This window comes from Cygnus atratus, chromosome 5, assembly GCF_013377495.2.
Source record: "Cygnus atratus isolate AKBS03 ecotype Queensland, Australia chromosome 5, CAtr_DNAZoo_HiC_assembly, whole genome shotgun sequence".
Lineage (NCBI taxonomy): Eukaryota > Metazoa > Chordata > Aves > Anseriformes > Anatidae > Cygnus > Cygnus atratus.
This window is the reverse complement of record NC_066366.1, coordinates 18,915,006-18,934,770: the sequence shown is the minus strand read 5'-3', so window position 1 is coordinate 18,934,770 and position 19,765 is coordinate 18,915,006. Positions and strand designations below refer to the sequence as shown.

General features: G+C 38.8%; 1 protein-coding gene across 3 annotated transcripts in view; it reads right to left on the bottom strand.

The window, feature by feature from the left end:
- The window catches only part of CHID1 (chitinase domain containing 1), a 102,077-nt gene extending 87,258 nt beyond the window's left edge, over positions 1-14,819 (bottom strand). Inside the window, exons 1-7 of one of the 3 annotated variants that reach the window (XM_035552194.2) lie at positions 14,713-14,819; positions 11,019-11,185; positions 10,186-10,335; positions 9,212-9,344; positions 8,129-8,173; positions 6,695-6,801; positions 4,589-4,650 (exon numbers count right to left, since the gene is read on the bottom strand). In XM_035552194.2, coding sequence (XP_035408087.1) covers positions 4,589-4,650; positions 6,695-6,801; positions 8,129-8,173; positions 9,212-9,344; positions 10,186-10,335; positions 11,019-11,129 — 608 coding nt within the window. In that variant the 5' untranslated portion in view covers positions 11,130-11,185; positions 14,713-14,819. Of the gene's footprint in view, positions 1-4,588; positions 4,651-6,694; positions 6,802-8,128; positions 8,174-9,211; positions 9,345-10,185; positions 10,336-11,018; positions 11,186-12,582; positions 12,808-14,712 lie in introns of those variants that run through there. The other 2 variants (XM_035552195.2, XM_050711229.1) reach the window with 2 other exon arrangements.
- Between the last annotated feature and the right edge of the window lie 4,946 nt (positions 14,820-19,765).

The window sequence follows — 19,765 nt, the reverse complement described above, 5'->3', positions numbered from 1 at the left end:
CTAAATCTGAGAACCTAATGCCATTTTATACATCCAAAGGTATACAAAATATGCATACATGATTCCTGTGCAAGCCTCAAGGCATCCAGGGCCCTCACACCCGACATGAGCAGCCAGAGACCAGGCTGCTTCGGTAATTTAGCATAAAGCCAGGCAGCTATATCTAGGCACGTAATTCTCTTCTATAAAATTTACACTCAGTTAAAAACCAACCAAACAAACAACAAAAAAAAACATTTAAATGATTATATAAGAGAAAACAGCATGAAGGACTAATATAATTTAAGGCTTCACTTTTCTGAGCATTACAGAGAAAGAACAAACAGCAATCCTAACCCCAAATAAGAATGATTACAACATTAAGTTTTTGTTCTTGAAAACAAAAAATAAGAATTAAGTTGGTTCTGCTTAACAAGATGTTAACAAAAGATACATAGTGAATCTAAGACTAGATAATTTCATGTCTTGCTGGATCTCAGCAATATAACTTCCTAGCAACATTTCACTTCTGGAATACCAGCTAGGATAAACAGGAAACTGAAAGCTCTTTCTAGGCAACTACTCATTCCTTTCAAGAGAAATTTCCATTTTTTTCCAATGATGCAATGAGAACCAAAAATCAGGATTTTTTTCTAGAAAGATGCAAAGGGCTGAAAGGGAAGTAGATCAGTTTGCCTCTTCTTAAAATTTCGCAGTGATTACAGGTTCTCAAAGAGGCTGGTGAGAGACCTTATGGACTACAAGAACTTTGCAGAGAACTCACACTGTTACCTAGTTATGCAGAGATACTTATAAAACTTCATAGCCACAAGGCCTTCAGGAAGTTCATTTTTCTAGATTCCTTTGCAGCCTCATCTGCCTTAAGAAATACTGGTACACTCATGTTTAATAGCAAATACCTCTGCCAAAACGTATCAAGGCACATCGTCTTTAGAGAGCAGATGCTGATGTCACAGTTGAAACACAGCAAAAGAAAAAGTTCTTTCTAACTGTAGATCAAGCACAAAAGTTCCATAAGCAAATCCCACTCTCTAGACACTGTCTGATAAAGAAATCTGTGCTGTAAGTATACCTGCACTACTAAGGCAGTCCATAGAATGGCATCATGAGTCTTTTTCATAATGGTGCTAAAACCAGGAACCATTTCCATGGCTTTCTCCTCAATGTGGATACATAAAAGGAAGCACTAGAATAATTGAGTGCCATTTTATGATTTATGCATTTAATAGCTAGAACATCCACTTACTCAGGGTTTTTAAAAATGAAAAGCATAATGCTCTTAAATTATTTTTTAAAAACATAGATCCCAACACCAATCCGAAAAGAGAATTTCAGAGTTCTAGTTTCCTCTGTCATTTCATAAGGTAAGCCAATAGCTGCAGTTTAACCCCAAATATTTTTATGTACCTGAGTTGAATCTCCATAACTTGTTATTGACTGCTTATGCAAGCTTAAGACTATTCTGTGTATTTCAGGGGAAAAAGCACCATCTGATTTTTTTATTATTATTATTTTTAAATTAACACACATTCACAGTAAACGGTAGGAATAAGTTGTATTAGGCAGGTCTCCTTGTACTTTCACACAGCTCTGAAAGCAATTTGAAGGCAGACACTATCTGTGCCTAGAAGCATCACTACGATCTATGATCTTTTATTCCTTTACCTTAGAATAGGTTAAGCTGTTTTCAGGTGTTTGACCTTGAAGGATCTGAATGAGGAAATCCTACACAATGTACCTAACAGTTAATACCCATGCTCCACGTGGAACATATACAATTGCTGTTACATCAAGGCTTTGCATCTCCAAAGGATAAAGGGTCATCTCTGTGTTGACACCTATACAATTGCTGTTACATCAAGGCTTTGCATCTCCAAAGGATAAAGGGTCATCTCTGTGTTGACACCTACCTGCCAATTGTCCCTAAATCTTCTAATGTTAAGAACATGCTTTACTAGTGGTGGCTGTTGCTTTGAAAAGATACAATCAGACACGGATCATGTATGAATCACGTTACAATACTGCCACTCTGTGGACTAAAGAGGTCATGGACTGCTCTAATTCGTTTCTGGCAGGGCCAAGTAAAGCAAAGGGGCAGTCGATGCTTACCGATTTTATCAAGACTAGTTCTGCTCTGCTATTCAAAGGGAAATTAACAGACCCCTGAGTAAAAGCACTCAATATACAATTAAAAAAAAAATCAGGCTTGCCAAGACGCTAAGTTCACTTAATTCTGCCTTTAACATCTGTTCAAAACACCTGTTCACTCCAAAAATCATTGATAGGGAATTCCCCTGTGACACTGGATACCAAGCAATTCAGTTTTAGAGCAAGTAAGTAGCAGACCAACTGACTGTTTTTGTAAAATGAAGACAAGGGTCCCTTAACTTACAAGTATTGTGAGACAAAATTTTAATGAACTGCTCCTCCTACTTTCACAAAATAACTGCTATTTCACACATTAAGGTAGCTTCACTTCAGCACGCTGCCTAGATTATCCTTTTTCAGATTGTTTTTCTTTCAGTAGGAAAAGCATTTTGCATCTTAAGCACCCCAACCATTTCTAAGGCGGTGGCAATAAAATGAAAGAAAACACAGGTGGGTTTACACCTGTTAAATCAAAAATGACGTTGAAGAATAAAATATGCAGTTCATAACTTTTGTTTCTACTCAGGTCTTTCTGCCAAACTTCTGCTTTCAGACTTTTGGTTAGGATAATCCTGAAATCTTGCTCACAGGTGGCCACATATAATCAAACATTACGGACTCAGAGCAATGGAGACAGTTACCACTCTGCTTCATGAGAATCACCCTCTTCTTCTCTGAAGGTATGGGAAGTACTTCATGTTCCTGTTTAACAATAACTGAAAAACACTGAATATGTAAGTGATGCTTCCGAACTTTGCCCAAATAGTATTATGGTACCAAAGACTAGAGTAACTGCACTCATCTACAACTGTCAGTTCTTACCATGCAAGATGGGACAAGCAAGATGGGACTGTTTGAACCAGCATTACTCCTGGCAAAAAAAAAACATTTTAACCATGCAAGAGGTAAACTCAATCTGGAACTAATAAATTTGCATGTTTGATACTTGTTTGCCATTTGCAATACAGCATTCTGTTGTTTGTATGCTTACATTGGTCTTCAGTTAGCCTTAAAATTACAGTAATACAGTCTGACTTAGTTCATCTAAGTTAATTTACAAGAAAAGCACCAGTTTTACTGAATAACAGTAGATAAACAGACCACTACACCCAACGTTTGGCTTGCAGTTACTATTTGCTTAAACCACTTTATTGACCGACTTATTAAGAGATTGCAATAGGTGATCTCCGTACTGAGCTCTGGATCCATCAGCAGCAACCTGGCAAATTACCCAGTTGTGAGCAAGAGCATCTAGTTTAAGGTTTATTCATTCCAGTGTAAATGGCAGAGCCCCTGGCAGGGCTACAAAGATTCAGCAGTTTCATTCTCTTATAAAATCAATACTTAGGAACAAAGGAACAGTAGGAGCCCCTTAATAGCACACTCCATTCCAGAAATAACTACTACATACCATCAGCCAATATTCGTAACTATTAACTATCCAATACCTATTACATACTACCAGCCAATACCCTAAACAGAATAACCTGGAGAAACCTTTATGAAACGTTAAGTCTTCCACAGAATGCAGACTTCGTTGTGGCACTTTCTTTTAATCCATTTCTCCCTCCCAGACCTTTTAAGCAACAGAGCACTATTAGGAATACAGCGTTTTAAGTAATGGATGTCTGAATTTCCCAAGGCAATTAAGGCAAAATTTTCAGATTGCTGCATTGAATAACTCATTTCATCCCACATTCTGCCTTTTCCTCCTGAAGCAGCAGTTTGGAGCTTGCCTTACCTTTACTCTGTCCAAGACGTTAAGGCAGACAAAGGGCTTTTGCTCAAGGAAAATAGATTACAACGTGTCAGGAAACAATATAGATAAGCCCTTTAGTTTCAGCACAAACCATAAATTCAGTTTCTGTGAAACTTCACAGCAGAATTACTAAAAGGTAGATCAACTACTCCAAAGTTTAAAGAAAATAACGTTGTGCTTGCAAAAACTGAAAGTAAGTTTATACCTAGGTTTTCTTCAGGTTGGGGATTTTGATTCAACTTTCAGCACACCTAGAAGATCTCCATATAAAGTTTTGGAAGATTTCCTAATTAACTCAAAGTTGGTGCTCTTTGGAAGTAACCACACTTCCAAGACCCAGCCAGTAACCCATATCAATCAGTGATATAATAAAGGCAAGTGCTAAGGTACCCTCTTCGCTCTTCTACAACAGTAATATCTTGCAAAACTGAAATATAAAAAGCTAACGTGGTCTGCTAGGTCCACTGTGAAGATTAATACATTACCTCTGAGCTCATGTAGAATAGAGTCGACTCTTCTCCTTAATTCTAAGTCAAGTGGAACAATCTTAGTTGTCCTAGTGTGAAGTGTATTTATTTACAGAATATGACAAATTCAAATCAACATGGACAAATTAAACTTTAAATAGATGTTTTACAAGAGGTGGTTTTTACAAATTGCATCCTAGAGACTTGTACTTACTTCTGCTTTTGATTTCCCAGCTGACTCCAAACTTCAACTACAAAACCATCAAAGTTTTCATTCTAAAAAAAGGAATTGACGACAATATACAGTTCATCACTATGCTTACACTTGCATCAGAGATAATACAATATAGATGCACAGTTATGTTAGCTTTTCTTGCAGTATTACAGATTGAAAATGCTTCATATTCTTACAGCAGCTTTATCTAATGCAGCATTTCCTGAAGTAGTCAAAAGTGAAGCATAAAGTATTTAACAAATATGTAAAAGTTGAAAATCTCTATAAGTTATGGATGATTGACTTCTGCTTTCACAGGATAGACCAGTATCACATTGGGAAAAATACAGCCATTAATGAAAGGTGCTTGTGAGAGAGGGAGTTAGGAGAATCTTATCAAGTAGAGATAGAGCGCTGACAGCATTAAACTAGTGGATGCTACTTAGTGCCTTTGCTAACTATTATGCATTGTGCAAATTAAAGCAAGAAGCCTTGGGCCCCTTACCAAGGTTAGTCTCTTGATAAGGGTGTGAGCCTATCTTAAGAAACTGGCAGAAACTGGTCCTGCGGATGGACAAGAGCCAAGGAGCAACCGAGTCTGCACAAAGACAAGAGGTCAACTAGCGGTGACGAGGAAGTCACCAACCTTCATCCCCACAACCCCTGGTGACCACCACCAGGAGACACCGTGCACGCGCAGATGGGAGGAGCTTATGGAAGTGACTTCCTGAGCTAATTTTAACATGAAGCGGGGACAGCTTATGCGTATGTATAGGCACATTGTGAAACTTCATGCATATGTAACTCTTTACTGCATATAACCATGGCAAGTTGCCACATCGCATGCGCACGACTTTGGAGGGACTACCCCACATGCTGCCCAGCGCTAAATAAACATACCTACTTCACAATCTTACTGATTGTGGAGTCCGTTTTCCACAAGTCACTTGCTAAGCAAATCATTTGAAACCCATTTATGTACATATTGGGGAAAAAAATCATGAGCTATTGAATCTAAAGATACAAATACTAACTTGGCATATTCATAATTCCAAATAAATATCTCCATAATTCCAGAATTTAACTTGTGAAACTTTGTTTAGCATGATCAAGGATACTGTTGGACTTGAGTACCCCTTCCTTAAGATGCCGGCTGCTACAGAAGACCTAGAGTTGACACAGCAGTCACAAATTTTAAGAAAGTATTCAGTTCACCTCTACATCCATCTTCCTCTAGAGCATGTTAATATTTCTTTACATCCTGTAACAAGTGTGAAGATTCTTATTCTGACAGTAATTAGGCAGGCTCTCAGGAAACCACCACTAAATTGAATGTATTTAGGGTGCAGCCTGTCTAGTCCTACACAGGCAGTCCTAAAGCATTAGGCTGAAGGACTGCCCAGAAAAAAACTTTAGCAAACAGTATGCATTTCTTAAAGAAAACCCTCTTTTCTTTCCTTGAAGTGTTAAGAGGCTGAGTAGACTGTTTTATCAGATTTGAACAAAACTGTACAGTAACAGATACCCAGCAAGTTATTCTTGCTATTCAAAATGACTCATTAGGTTTAGCACACTGAGCCTGAGCCTACTCCTGTAACACAAACAACAAGCACTCATTGTACCCATGACCCTTTTTCAGCCTCTCAGTAAAATGCAATAACCAATTTAGTCCATGAATAACAGATTTCTTTATTAATTTCTATTAATAAAATCAATCTGCCAACTAGATGACCTCCACCATGAGATGTTTATCAGGTATCCATTGCTGCCTCAATCTTGCTCAGCACATCAGCTGTCGAATAGATTTCATCAATCATGACTTATAGCAGGCAAAAGTATGCAGCTGCCAATGATAGCTTAACAAGTTTATGGTGATCAGACTTCTTTAGTCTCACTTTAGATTTCTAGTCAACTGTACTTAAGTATTGCTGTACTTCATATGTACAGGAGTTGGACACATACTAGAATATACTATTAAGAATCCTGCTGTTACTGTTTCAAATAGAATTTTATAGGATACAAAACTACTGGAAATGAGAAAATACACTTCAAAGAAGGAATCAGAAATTATACTGTTTTATAAGCATTGGTTAAAAGTTTGCTTACCTTGGCTAGCAGAACCATGTTCTTGGAAAGTTCCTCTATCTCATCCTCACTGCCAAAAACACTCTCAAAGTCTTGGTAAGTCCAGCCATCAAACAAAATTCTAGGCACTATTAAGCAAAGAAGTCCATCAGTAGTGAAAACTAAAAATTTATTATCTACACTGAAATATTTCTGCAGAAATAGAGAAGTATAATTTTACAGCAGATACCAACAGCAGCCAGCAATCAACATACTTCATAGCTAAGATCATTGCACTTTATCAGCACTGAAATTGATAGTGCAGAACATTCTTCTTTGTTTTATGGTTAGTTAAGCATTAGTGAATAATTGATGAAAGTTTTAAGAAAAGGTCTATTCAATTGACAACTGAACTATCACTTAGGGCCCCAAGTAGAATCTTTAAAGAACATCACTGAGAAACAGCAACCCTCCTGTAAATTGTGCCTCTCTTCTACCACAAGAACGGCAAGATAGAAGAGTTTGCCTCAAATTCTAATCTGTTCTCATGTACATAGCCCTATATTACTTCACTGTTTAGCTGCTCTCAATAACCTATGACAAATTTTTATTTTGGAAAAAACGGGCATTTGAGTGTAGTCCTCCCCCTCCCCCCCAACACATTTAAAGCACTAAAAATGTAGTCAGGCAAGAGTCAAGAAAATTGCTGTTGGAACAGTCGACAGGCTTGCTGACAAGCACTCTGGAAATGCCAACAACTCATACAAAACTGTGTCTAAGCCCTTTCTAACTACCAAGGACCTAAGAGTATTTCTGAAAAGTCTAGAGAGGCTTCAAAGGCTTTATCATCTGGCAGCTTAAGTAATTTAGAATATCTGACAGAGCATTCAAGTTTTCTAATCTGTTTCAAGTTTCATACTACCTTCTGAAGCAAGAAGAGTTTCACCAGCTTCAGCACTCTACAGTATTCTTGCTATAGACAAACGCAGAGTTCAGCACCGCATTATCACTGTAGCAGTGTATTATATTTTCCCTGAAGACACACACTGTGTCAGTTCCCTTGAGGTCTCAGCTTCAAGAGGAGAAAAGGGCGCATGAAAGTCTGATTGCCTCAAATTTGTATTTTTTTTCCTCTCCTTTTTTAAAGAGTGGAACCCCTGAGCAATAAGCTTGGGGACTATTCCCCAGGTCAGCATATCATGTTATGTGTAGAGTACCTCTCCAGAAAGGGCCCAGTGGCCATGGGTTTATCTAGAGACAAGAAGCTAAGGCAAAAACTTAGGGCATCAACAGGATTAACACTTTGATTAGTTAACTATTCATAGTTAACCGCTTTTGCTTTACTTTTCAAACTTCTTCCTTCATATGGGTATGCTCTGGTGAACTCCCTTCTCCTGTATATACCTGGAACAATGCTTTCCTTTGGTCTGCTAGCAGTCAAAGAAGATAAAAAGTAAACACAAAAAACAGGCTCACCTATTTTGATGTTTTTGGAGTTTTTTCTGACATCTTTCATCCAGCCTGTCAAACAGTATCAAGTAAGAGAACAGCTTTTAAAATATGGATATGTTAACAATGACAACATATTTTGAAGCACTCTTCACATAACATAGCACAGTTTCACAGTATCTGTCTTCCTGCCACAGGCTATTACTTCATAAGCAATGCAGGAGAAACAGACTCTGATACACAGAAACTAAAGCTATTCACCTCCACCATAGCACAGCTAGCATTTACTACAATCTTCCAAGAGTCCCTCCCCAAACCTTCCTCCTTGCTGCTTACAATACTGCAGCATCATGGAAAATAACTTACTGCCTACTGCAAACAACGCTTCCGTAGCCACCAATCACCACTTGGGAGGAATGCATTTTGTTTGGTTAGGTTTTGTTTGTTTTTTAAATTAAGATGCTACTTTCAAGACTCATGATCACTTGCTCTTGGCAGTGATTGCACTAGAATGAATTTGTTAGTAGGCACTAACATAATAAGAACCTTAGCTCTTTAAAAGAGATTCCACAGACATATCTTCCGATCAAGTTCAAAAACAAACTACTTAGTTATTATTTAAGAGCATACTAACTGAAACCTGGAACCTGCTGTGAAGGGAAGTTATCTTCAGATTAAATTTATCTTTCATTCACAAAAAAAACTCACCCGAATTTTTTTGTTTGTAGTAGGGAGGAGGGCAGAGGAACACGTAAATAACTGCACAATGCAAACACCAAGGACTATTTCTGTCTGTGCAGATTCTTTGTTTCTTTGGTTTTCAAAAGGGGCTTTGTAGATAGTCTGCTGGAAGAACTAATCTTTCTTATTGTTTGAACAGAAACTATGAGCATTGGTGGAAGCAGGTGAGAACAGAAAAGAGCTCATTCTGAAAGAAACTTCCAAGCTCATTCCCAAAGAAACTTCCTAAAAATTTAATGGATTAAAGTACTTCACCATGAGGCAGAGTGAGAACAATCCACATGCACATATTACCGAAACTACACATCAGTCCACAACGAGAACAGTAATCATATTCGTAATGCATATTCAAAGAAAAGAAAAGAAAACCTTTATCAGCATCGTGGAGCCCAGTGAACTGGAACCTCTCCTTCCCTTTTCTTCTCACTTGTAACCAGACTGGTGAGATTAGCGTAAACTTGTTTCCAAATATTTTGGAAATGTCATAGCCATGGCTGTTCCACTTGCAAAAGAAAGAAGAAAAAAAGTGAGAGGCTCACAAGCCAGATATACAATCCACTTTTTGACCAATAAGAACTCTAACACAAACATAATCATTTGCTAGATCCCCATTTGCTAGTTTGAGGAAACCTTCTATGACGTTTTTGTTTAAATAACAAAGCGCTTTTAAAACTCTGACAGCTACATGAATGTCAATCTTCACAAAGATTCTTCTTGTACAAATTCACCTGAACTAGAGAAATTTGTACGTAGATTCCAACAGACATTTGAATTTACAGGCTCTGCATTTATGTCCAACAGAAATTGAGAAAGGTAAAAGTATACGGGGTACCTATTTCTCTTTTGAGCAGTGCAGGAATGAATCAAGTAAGAAGCATTCTTTAAACAAAAGGAAGCAACATTTATTATTCAAGAGAGAATGCTTTGAATAATAGCAACTGGATAGCAAAAGAGATCAGATTGACAGCAGTATAAAATTTTTACTGTTTATTTAGAAAGTTCAAGTTGGTAGCTGCATAGTATGAGGACACTTAATATTACTGATCTAATATTACTCTACTGCAACTTCACCTGGCTTGATCATCAAGAACACACAAATACTTCTGTTTTACCAGTGACAAAACCAGAATGACCTAGATACCCTTCAAGAGGTGGGTGGGAAAACACGGGTTTGAGACCACCTGAATCCCAAGCCAGCTCTTGAATAATCCTCTGACTACGTGACTGTAGACCAGAAGTTCCTACTACTATAAACATAGTTTTATAGCAGGGATGCAAGACTGCAGATTAGTACTGTCTACCGCATATTTATTCAAAGCACTAATTTTGTTTTATTAACTTACAGGAGTAACATATCCCAGAACATCTCCTGAGAAGTGTCTTTCCTTCATTGTCTTGGAACAATAACTTCTGTGTTCCAGTATGATATCCTTTGCCTTTGGATCCACAACTACCAGACCCCGCTCCTGCACTGTTTTATCAGAGTGCAGCACCTGAGGGGAGAAGACAGTTTTTAGAACCAACTGTACGCACTAGCTACTTTCAAGAGCAACAGACCTCAAAAAGAAAAAAAAAATAATGAAGTGACATTAAACTGCACACTTTTTAAATAATTTGGAACAGTTTGATTTAAAAATGAAACTGGAAAGAGCTTGGAAATGATTTGCCATTGTCAGTAAACTTACCTTGTTTGCAAGGCTAAAAACAAATAAATCAAGAATTGATAAGATTAAAAATCTTTCACCACAGCTGATGACTGGTACATCCATAGCATAAAAAGCAATTCTGCAAGCAGTTTAAACATGCAATACAGTACTTTCAATGTCAGAGTGAGGGTCTAGGACAATTCCTGGCAGTTAGACACGTTTTGACATTAGCGTTTTCTAAATCCTGGTCTAGGACAACAAAACATGAAAATAATGCAAAAGCAGAGAAAAAACTCCTCTTAAATACTAATAATGGCCAATCCTGCAAATCAATAAAAGGTTTGTTTCAACCCAAAAAAGTTGAAAAGGACAGTTTCAGGTAGTTTCATCTGTGAGAACAAGCTTCATTGGAAACACATGGTTGCTTTTAATACAATATGGAAAGAATGAGAATCACTTTACCATCTCTCAAAGTCTGATTAGTTCACTGCACATGTTAAATAAGATGAGCATTCAGTTATTTATCTTACCTTTTCTTCCATTTTTTTTGTAGCACCTTTCTTTGCATCTGTTTTTGACAAGGTACCTTCAGTTAGCCAGCAAATCACAGCAAAAGAAAGTGAAGTACAAAGAAGTCTCATGGTGTTTCTCTCAATGTCAAGTTTCCCCTGCCCTGAAAATGTAAGGGTTCAAGTCTCTGCAAACAGAAAAGAATAACAGTTAAGAGAAATTCAGTCTTCTTGTCTAACGAGAGCCAAGTGTTTGTGTTATCTTCTGCCCTCTAGAATTAGACTTACTAATGCAGTTGTTTTAATACTACCTTGGCTCTTGTGGCAAAATAGAGTATTTTAAGAGATTCTTACATGTATCACAAGGAAAGCCGGTAGGATGCTTGCAGCTTGCCTTTTAAAGAACCCCTAAAGAAATACAAGGTTTCAGAGCTGAAGCTGCAATAAACGTTTGTTGCCTAGAATAATTATAGCACGGCCTTGCTTATTCTATAGCACGTAAGAGATACGTTTCATTTGTTTCTGCTCCTGCCTTACCCAACCAACAATGCACAAGCTAAATAAGGGACAGAAAAAAATGTAGTTCTCTGCTTATAGCTGTGCACCTTTACTACAGTGAGAACTTTCAATTCTTTGCCAAGGCAATGATACACACAGAACTGAAAAAAACCAGCATCCTTCTGGTCTAAAAGACCAACAGTTTATCCCAGCTCCAAATAAAAGTATTGAGAATTAATAGAAAATAGTTCTGTTCAGTGCTGTGCCTCTATCGGAACTTAGTTCTGTCAGGAGAAAGACTTTACCAAAAAAAATGAAAACAATCTGTCTGGCTGTATTTGAGCTGCCATTCATGAGTTGCATTGGTTTTCCAGCCTAGTTCCCAAAAGTAGGTAAGATGAAAAAAGAAAAAATACTTTGCATTAGGGCAAGTGGAATAGGAGGCAAAATACCAAAACTGAGAAAAGTAACCTGCTGCTAATTGTGGAAGCCCTAAGGATCACAATGAGATTAGCTTCATCTATACTAAACTATCGGGTCTAGACAGATACCTATCTACTTCTCGTAACTGAGATCCTAATGGAGAAGAAAAAAATTAACTTTTTCACAACTGTCTGAAGTTTTGTCAAACATATCCCCTTGCTCTCTTGCTCTTAAAAAGAAGAAATTTCTCATGCTTCCTGTATGACTGAAGAATTAACATTTCTGCTACTCGCTCTGAAGACTTACTAGATCATTTCTTCAAGTTTTATTTACAAAACTCCTTGTTCTGTTGGCACTGAGAAGTGCTGTTCAAAATCTATACAAAATATCAGGCAAGGGCTCCCATAACAGCAGACTAAGCACTCTAAAGGAGTACTGTGGCAGAAACATCCTGGCAGAAGAAACCTTAAAGGTTAAATCAGAGTACCTAACGGAACAGAAGCCATATAAGGCCAATCCTGGTAATACTGAGATGCAATTAACAACCCAATGAATTACACATATTTGGACAAGGCTGGTTTGGCACTGAGATTCTGAAAAGCAGAGGATTCTGCAGTGGTCGAAGAGGTGATGGTCAAAAAACTCAGCACAGGAAGTTCCGCACCAACATGCAAAAGAACTTCTTCACAGTGAGGGTGATGGAGCACTGGAACAGGCTGGCAGGGAGGTTGTTGAGTCTCCTTCTTTGGTGATATTCAAGGCCCGTCTGGACGCCTACCTGGGCAACCTGCTCTAGGGTGCCTGTTTTGGCAGGAGGGTTGGACCCGATGATCTCTTGAGGTCCCTTCCAACCCCTACAATTTTGTGATTCTGAATTGGAGGAGTTTAGAATTCTGCATGAAAACAGAGGGGAGCGTGTGATTAGCCAGCAAAGCAGGAGGGTGACAGTGGCAAAAGTGCTTGGAAAAAAACCACACCACGACAATTCCACTAGCACTAAAAAAAATGCATCAAAACCCTCATGTACAAAATTACTCAAAGGCTTTAGTCGAGTCTTACAATGAATGTAAAACAAAAGCAGCAACTCTTTTAATACTTCTTGGATCCAGAGGGTGAGGAAAAGCTAAATTACCTCTTAAGGTAATTACCTCTTAAGTGCTACTTAAGTTTCATTATTAATAATAGCTAGTGTGTTATGCTTCTGCTTTGCCTTCAAGGTCACTAGTAATTCTCTTGTTTTCTGCTTCCTAGAAGATTAGTCAAAGGAGTTTGTTCTTGATAGCATCTACTCTGTTCCATCTAGCTTGGCAGGATCTATAAACTACTGCAGAGAGGAACAACTGAGAGCCTGAATAGTCAATACAAGTCTTAACAGTTTGGACAGGTTATCAATTCTTCCAAAAGCTGGTATATATTGATTTGGAGATGTTTGATTTCACTTTCAAAAACAATTAGCAACAGCATCACTTTCCTAAAGAGAAGTTAGTGTTTAACAGCTAAAGCACAACAATTTAAAAACCCATCACTGAACTCTGATTAGACATCAAAATATGCTCATTTCCTTGACAAGATCATATCCATCCACCAGTTACTACAAGCCAACATCCACTCCTGAGTCTATACAAAGTGCTGAGCCTGTAGCAATGGTTTCTGCCAGCAAAAATCCAACATTGACCCTTGGTAGGAACCTTATTTTAGTAAGATGTTCTTTAATAAAATCAGTTTATTGAAAACTAAGTAGACATCATCACTCTACTGCCCGAACATAAGTAAGTTAAACTTGAAATGTTCTTTACGGAAACTATAAGCATGAACTTTGCAAGCTTTATGCAACTAGACGTTCAAGCTTTCTTCAGCAAGCCTTCCTTCAATGTTTTTTATTTTCTTCAAACTAACTAAACCAAGCAGAACACCAAGAGTTTGGCATTCTTGCTTTTTATCTGTTGTATTACAACCCACATGCAAAATCAAAGATTGACTCTGCTTGGGTCCCTGTAAAACTGACACTAAAGACAATTCAAAATTTAGGATGAGTTTTTTTAATAAATTGGTCTGAGGCCTGAGTTTCTCTAACCCAGGTGGCAACTCCTGCTTAATCACAGTCTCCACATGAAGTAACACTTTTAGGCAGGTGTTTTAAATGCAGCTTTATTTTAGACAGAAAAAGCTGATATAGACTTAGGCTGCCCAAAAGATGCAGCCAAAAAAATATAAAAATCTTGGAGGCTGGCACAGAAACTATGTGGAAATCGGAGAAAATGTTCATATATTACTTTTAAAAGAGAAACTACGTTCTAAGTGCTGCTGTGGGAGTCAGAGGTAACACACTTTGCTTAGTAAAGCAAACCCATGATGCAAATTGTTGATGTTTTTAATTTAAACTAGAAAAAGGTAGATTCAGGGATGAAATGAGTGAAAATAAGCCTAAGTTTGTTGTGCAAACAGCATTCCCTTTCCTCTTGGAAGCTTCTCTACCTTAAGACCAAGAATTACCTCCTGTGGCTCTGGAGGTCGGAAAGCTTTCTCTTTTACCTCAGAGACCTCCTGCCAGCCCCGCCCAATCCCGCGGGCTCCCTCAGAGCAAGCCCCAGCCGCGGCCTTACCCCGGGGCCAGCCCCTTTGGGGCCACTGGGCCACACTTAGGACCACCCTCATGGCCACTGGGCCACCCTCGGTGCCCGTGCCGCCATCTCCCTGCTGCGGGGCAGGCTAAGAGCCGCCACACCACCGCCCGCCTCTTTCCTTTCCTTCCTTCCCTGTCTCCCTCCCCTGTGGAGCCGCTGCCACCACCTACCGCCCGCCGCCGCCTCGGAAATGGAGGCGGGCGGCACCGCCTCCCGGCTGAGGGGAGGCGCTGAGAGGACGGTTAGGAGCCGGGCGCCATGATGACGGCGGTGTGATGTCTTTGCTGTCTCAAGCCAGGCTTTTCCTGCCTCCTTCTAGGTCATAATAAATAAGTAGGGAGTTTAGTCTACAATACACACGCTGGCCTGGGGGGTAAAAATAGCATAGACCAAACCTGAGGGGGTCTTTGCGTGCAGAGGGGGTCATCAAGCAATATTGCTAGCTCCTGGTGTGTGGAAAGTGTGTGTCAAGCCTCAGGTGGGCATTAACAGGCTTTAAAATAAAAGCTTGTGTTTTAAATTGAGATTTTATTATTTTCTGTTTTGACCTACCATTTATGCTTTTACATGTAGCGTGAACTTGTTAGTATTTTTACTGCAGTGGAAATTTTGATGTAACCGTGTTATTTCATGGGCTGTTTATAGGGAATAAATACCATATGGGAAGACTTGATAAAAATGGTTGTGTTAACAGCATCGTGATGTGGTGGAAAACCTAGCATGTTTGGCACTGTGCTTCCCAGCAGAAGCCTTTCTGAGACCTACTTTCTGCATTAGTTACAGCTTGGTGTCACTTCCCAGAAGCAGAACTGCAAGATTTCCAGATCTATCCTTCTCTTTCTTTCCTTCTTGTATAATTAAGATTGTCATGAATGTTCTTCAGCATTGAATAGAAAAGCAGAAGTATTTTTCCTCTGAGCAAAAGTCTCGTCAGTGAACCAGATGTATGGTCCTTCTGGCAAGAGCTGAGTACATGTATATTGCCTCTGTACCCTAAATCACCCAGGCTTAAATTCTCACAAGGTCTTCAGAAAGAAAACCGATGCTCACTAGCACGTTTGGACCCACACACTTGCAGACTAAAAAGCAGGAAAAAGGAATGACTATTTTTTTAGTCACCAAAACATCTCTGAAACCTTCAGCTTCCACCGAACAAGTGGTGCTTTTTTAATCTTATAGGACTGCATAATAGGCATGCTTAAAAGTGTACATTTTTATATACAAACTCTCCCAAATTTAAAAGGTGCATAACTGCAGTACTTGAAGTCACTTACGATCTATTGGGTACTGGATTTTCTATTGTTTTGTAAAATGTTGTTCATCTTTCACAAACTTTAAACATTTCCAGGATACACTTCTCAATAGCAGGAAAGACAGAGATAAGGCAGGAGGGGATGAAAAATTAGGTTTCTTTCCAGCTTCTTTATAATGAAATCTGTCATTTCCTGTGTTGCGTTCCTATTACACCCTCCTGCTGACTCTCTTTCTCGTAGCCTAGTGGGGCAGATCCAAAGGTTTGCTGCAGGTAGTTGACATGGTACATGCTGCCTGTAATAGAATCACAGATCTTAACTCTTAGATGTAAGGATGCACCCAAAGTTTTAACGCATCTACCAGGTATTGGAGAGTCCTTCCAGAGGCTCATATTCTACCAAGCAAAAAAAAAAAAAAAAAGGTGTGGGGTGGTGGTGGTGGTGGTGGTGGTGGTGGAGGGAGTATCTTTCTTTTACTTCTGTGTTTTCAGTCTGTACACTACCATTCCTTTAAAAAATAGTGCCTGAGTAAGATAGGACACCTGGGGGAGAGTAGAAGTGTGTTCCTTTCCTGGAGAGTAACTGTGCATAATCAGGAAAAAAAGGCTTGAAAATAAAAATGGTGTCTCAGCAAGAAATGAAGTCTATAGCCTCACTTGGAAGCCTGTAGCTAAAGAGAAAAACAGCTGAGAGAAACAGGTATGAGGAACAGAACAAGGCCTCAGAGATGAAAGGAAAAAAAACCCACTCCTATGAGCTAGAAGGAGTTATATATAGTTTATTGCAACTCACAAAGCTACCTAGCTGCCTGGCACTACTCTGACACCATGCAGGTGACAAAGGGGAGCTTGTCCGTAGACCCTTTGTTCACCCTCATTTTATCTTGTCTACTCTCTTTGAGTTTATTTTAAGCTTAAGTATTCTATTTTATATTTTTATATATACATGGTATTTTGAGTGCAAAACCCTTTGGGTCATTGAGATGCTTACTGTAAAGAAAAGATCTAGGAAGATCCATATTTAATTTCTAGAAATGTACGGCTTTGTGATATCAATATTATCCTAACTTTGTGTTTCTTAATCTTGAAAGCAGTACATCTGATACCCTGGAGTGGCAGAAGGCATTGCTGATAAACCTATGCTCTCCATTAATAGATAATGAATGTTAGATGTCAGGTAGAGAAACATGATTGAGTATACGTACGGAAGGAACCACCAATTCTGTTTTCTCCTTAGATCTTTTTGCTTCCAGTATGGTTAGAATGACCATGGGGAGGAGAAGAAAGCAGTAACTGATGGGGTGAGGGTCAAATCTGACAGAAGTAACAAAGGAAAAGGAACAATTTCCTTTTTCTGTCTAGAAATTCATTAAGGTGGTATGAAAAGTTGGCAACCCAGTTATATACCACAGTGCATGACTTCATACCCTAAGCACAAAGCTGTCCAAATTATTCTAGTGTGATTTTGGCAGATAGTCAGGTAGGGGTGAAGAGTAGCTGTAGGTAGCAGAATAGCTGTGGCAGTACCAAGCACAGTATGGGCTGTAAGTTATTCTGAGTGTTGGATGATTTCTGGTGTTAAAATTCCTCATAATGATATGTAATCATACTCAAAAATGAATCATATTTTGGCTTTAGAAACCAAAGAAGAAGCCACACTGTGCACAGCACTTAAAGCTCCAGAGCAGGAGATGAACTCGTCTGTAAGCCACCACTCAGGTCTAAATGTCAGGCAGAAAAGAAATGCAGCAAAAGCTGTAGTTCCCACAAGCAGATACTCACCAGCTGAAACCAGTCAGCTTAATGGTATTAATTTTGTGAAGGTCAGACTGATTTTTCAAGTCTTTGTACCAAAGGATACTGAAATCCTGAAAAAGATTAAAGCAGTTTATGGATGACTTGGGGAGGATATAGACATTGTGGATTTGTTGGCAAAAAAATGTTCTGTAAAATATCTTGCGTAATAGGAAAGCATTTCTTGCTATTATTTCCACTTTAATGCTGATTTTACAGAAATTGGCAATCTCTAAAAATCACGTCATCTTGAGATGTATGGAACTGATGAAGTCTGGGTTCTCACAGACTGGTGTTCTGTAGATGTTGAGCTCAAACTGAAACATTTTCCAGATATATCAGCTAGGGCATTTGTAGGGGGCTATGTCTAGTGTGAACTCTGTGCTCTCTAATAACACATCGGGCTCACGTTTCATTTCTTTCAGTCAGGATGCATCTAGAGACCATTACAAGCTCTCTTTCCTCTAACTGGCTGTTTATTCATGTAAAATCTTTATCTCTCCCTACCAAAACTGTCTGAAATTGGCTATTGAGCTCTAAATTAAGAGGAAGTAGGGGCAGACATAGACCTACGCATTCACCATAATTGCATAAGGATTTGTTGAGGCAAAAAGAAGACAAGAGAGCAAGAATGTGTATAGTAAAGACTGAAATGTCAGTCAAAGGAGGTTGATATAAAATAACTGGGGAATGCGTGCTGCATACCGAGTCAGTTAAAAATGAAATAGTTATAACACGAAAGAACTCCACGTGGGTTTTCTATTTGTATATTTACTCCCCTTCTCAAACAGAATTTACAACCCATAATGCGCTTGGTACTGCCACAGCTATTCCACTAGCTGTATTTAAGTTCCCTCTTAAAAGGTTGCTTAAGTGTACCTGCACATCTTACAGCTGCAATGTTGACTGGAGTGCAGCTAGACAGGACAGATATACTTGGCCTTTAATGTCACTCTGCTCTTAAGAGTAGAAATTAGTTCGACATCTTATTTTGTTTAACTCAAATATGGTTTTTTTTTGTTTGTTTTTCAGAAAAAGAAATTCCTTTGTAGTGAAATCTTAAGTTTTCAGCCTTGAAGGTAAATGGAAATTATGGTTAAACATCACTATTTGATTATAAAACTCTGAAGAAGGACAATTTTCTTCATCTAAACTTCCTTATCCAGAGAATCTGCATTGTGCACAATTGCCACTAGCCGCACTTGATCTACCATGCCCAGGGAGAAAAGGATACATTCCTGACTACCAGGTACTATAATTTTCTCTTTCTAACAGATATACAACTGAAAAGCACTGGTGTAAAAATGTATCCTGAAAACATGCAGAAAAGACACTTGGGAGGTGACCTGGCTGAAGTGTGCCACCACTGTCTGAAAAAGAGTATCGAGTATTACATAGCTCTTTATTTATGAGAGAAAAATATATCATTAACTTATAGGTACTGAAACTTGATAAATTTAAGTAAGATGCGAGCTTTAAATGAGGAGCATTAATCATGGGAGCAAACTACCTAGAAAAACAGTAAATTTGGTATCTTTTGAAGATGTCAGATCAAAACTGAATGCCTTTCTGGACAACGAACTGTGACTAAAATCTAGTTATTGGGCTCAATGCAGGAAAAAAAAAAAAAAAGGACCATGTGAAATGAAATAGTTTGAAGAATACAAGAAAACAGATTAAATAATTACTGAGTGATCCCCAGTAGTCCTAAATCCCATGATTCTAGAGGTCATTATAACCTGCTAAGTATACTAATAATTTCCATTATGACTGAACCTCTCAACACACTGTGGTTTAGGGAGACTAGGCCAGTTTTGACACCCTTTGAATCTATTTTCAGCTGATGAGATTAAATGCTCTGTGCAGTCCAACCTCTTTGGTGTGTTTAAGAAAGTTTAACCTTGAAATGTTTTCCATCTCAGGAGCAGATGTGGTGTGGGACTGTGTTGCTCTGCAGGTTCATGGCCTTCAAGAGAGACATGCGGCCCTGGCCTTGCACACCTGCATGCCCAGGGTAGCATGAATTGCCACATGTAATGCAGAACAACTGCACTGCTTACCCCAGAGGGTTGTGACAGGATCTGCATATACCAACTCTTCTAACTATGCAAGACTTGTGATGGAGATCCCATGCACAGCTTTTGCTGGAGGACTGAAATGTGTCCTGCGTTGGCCCA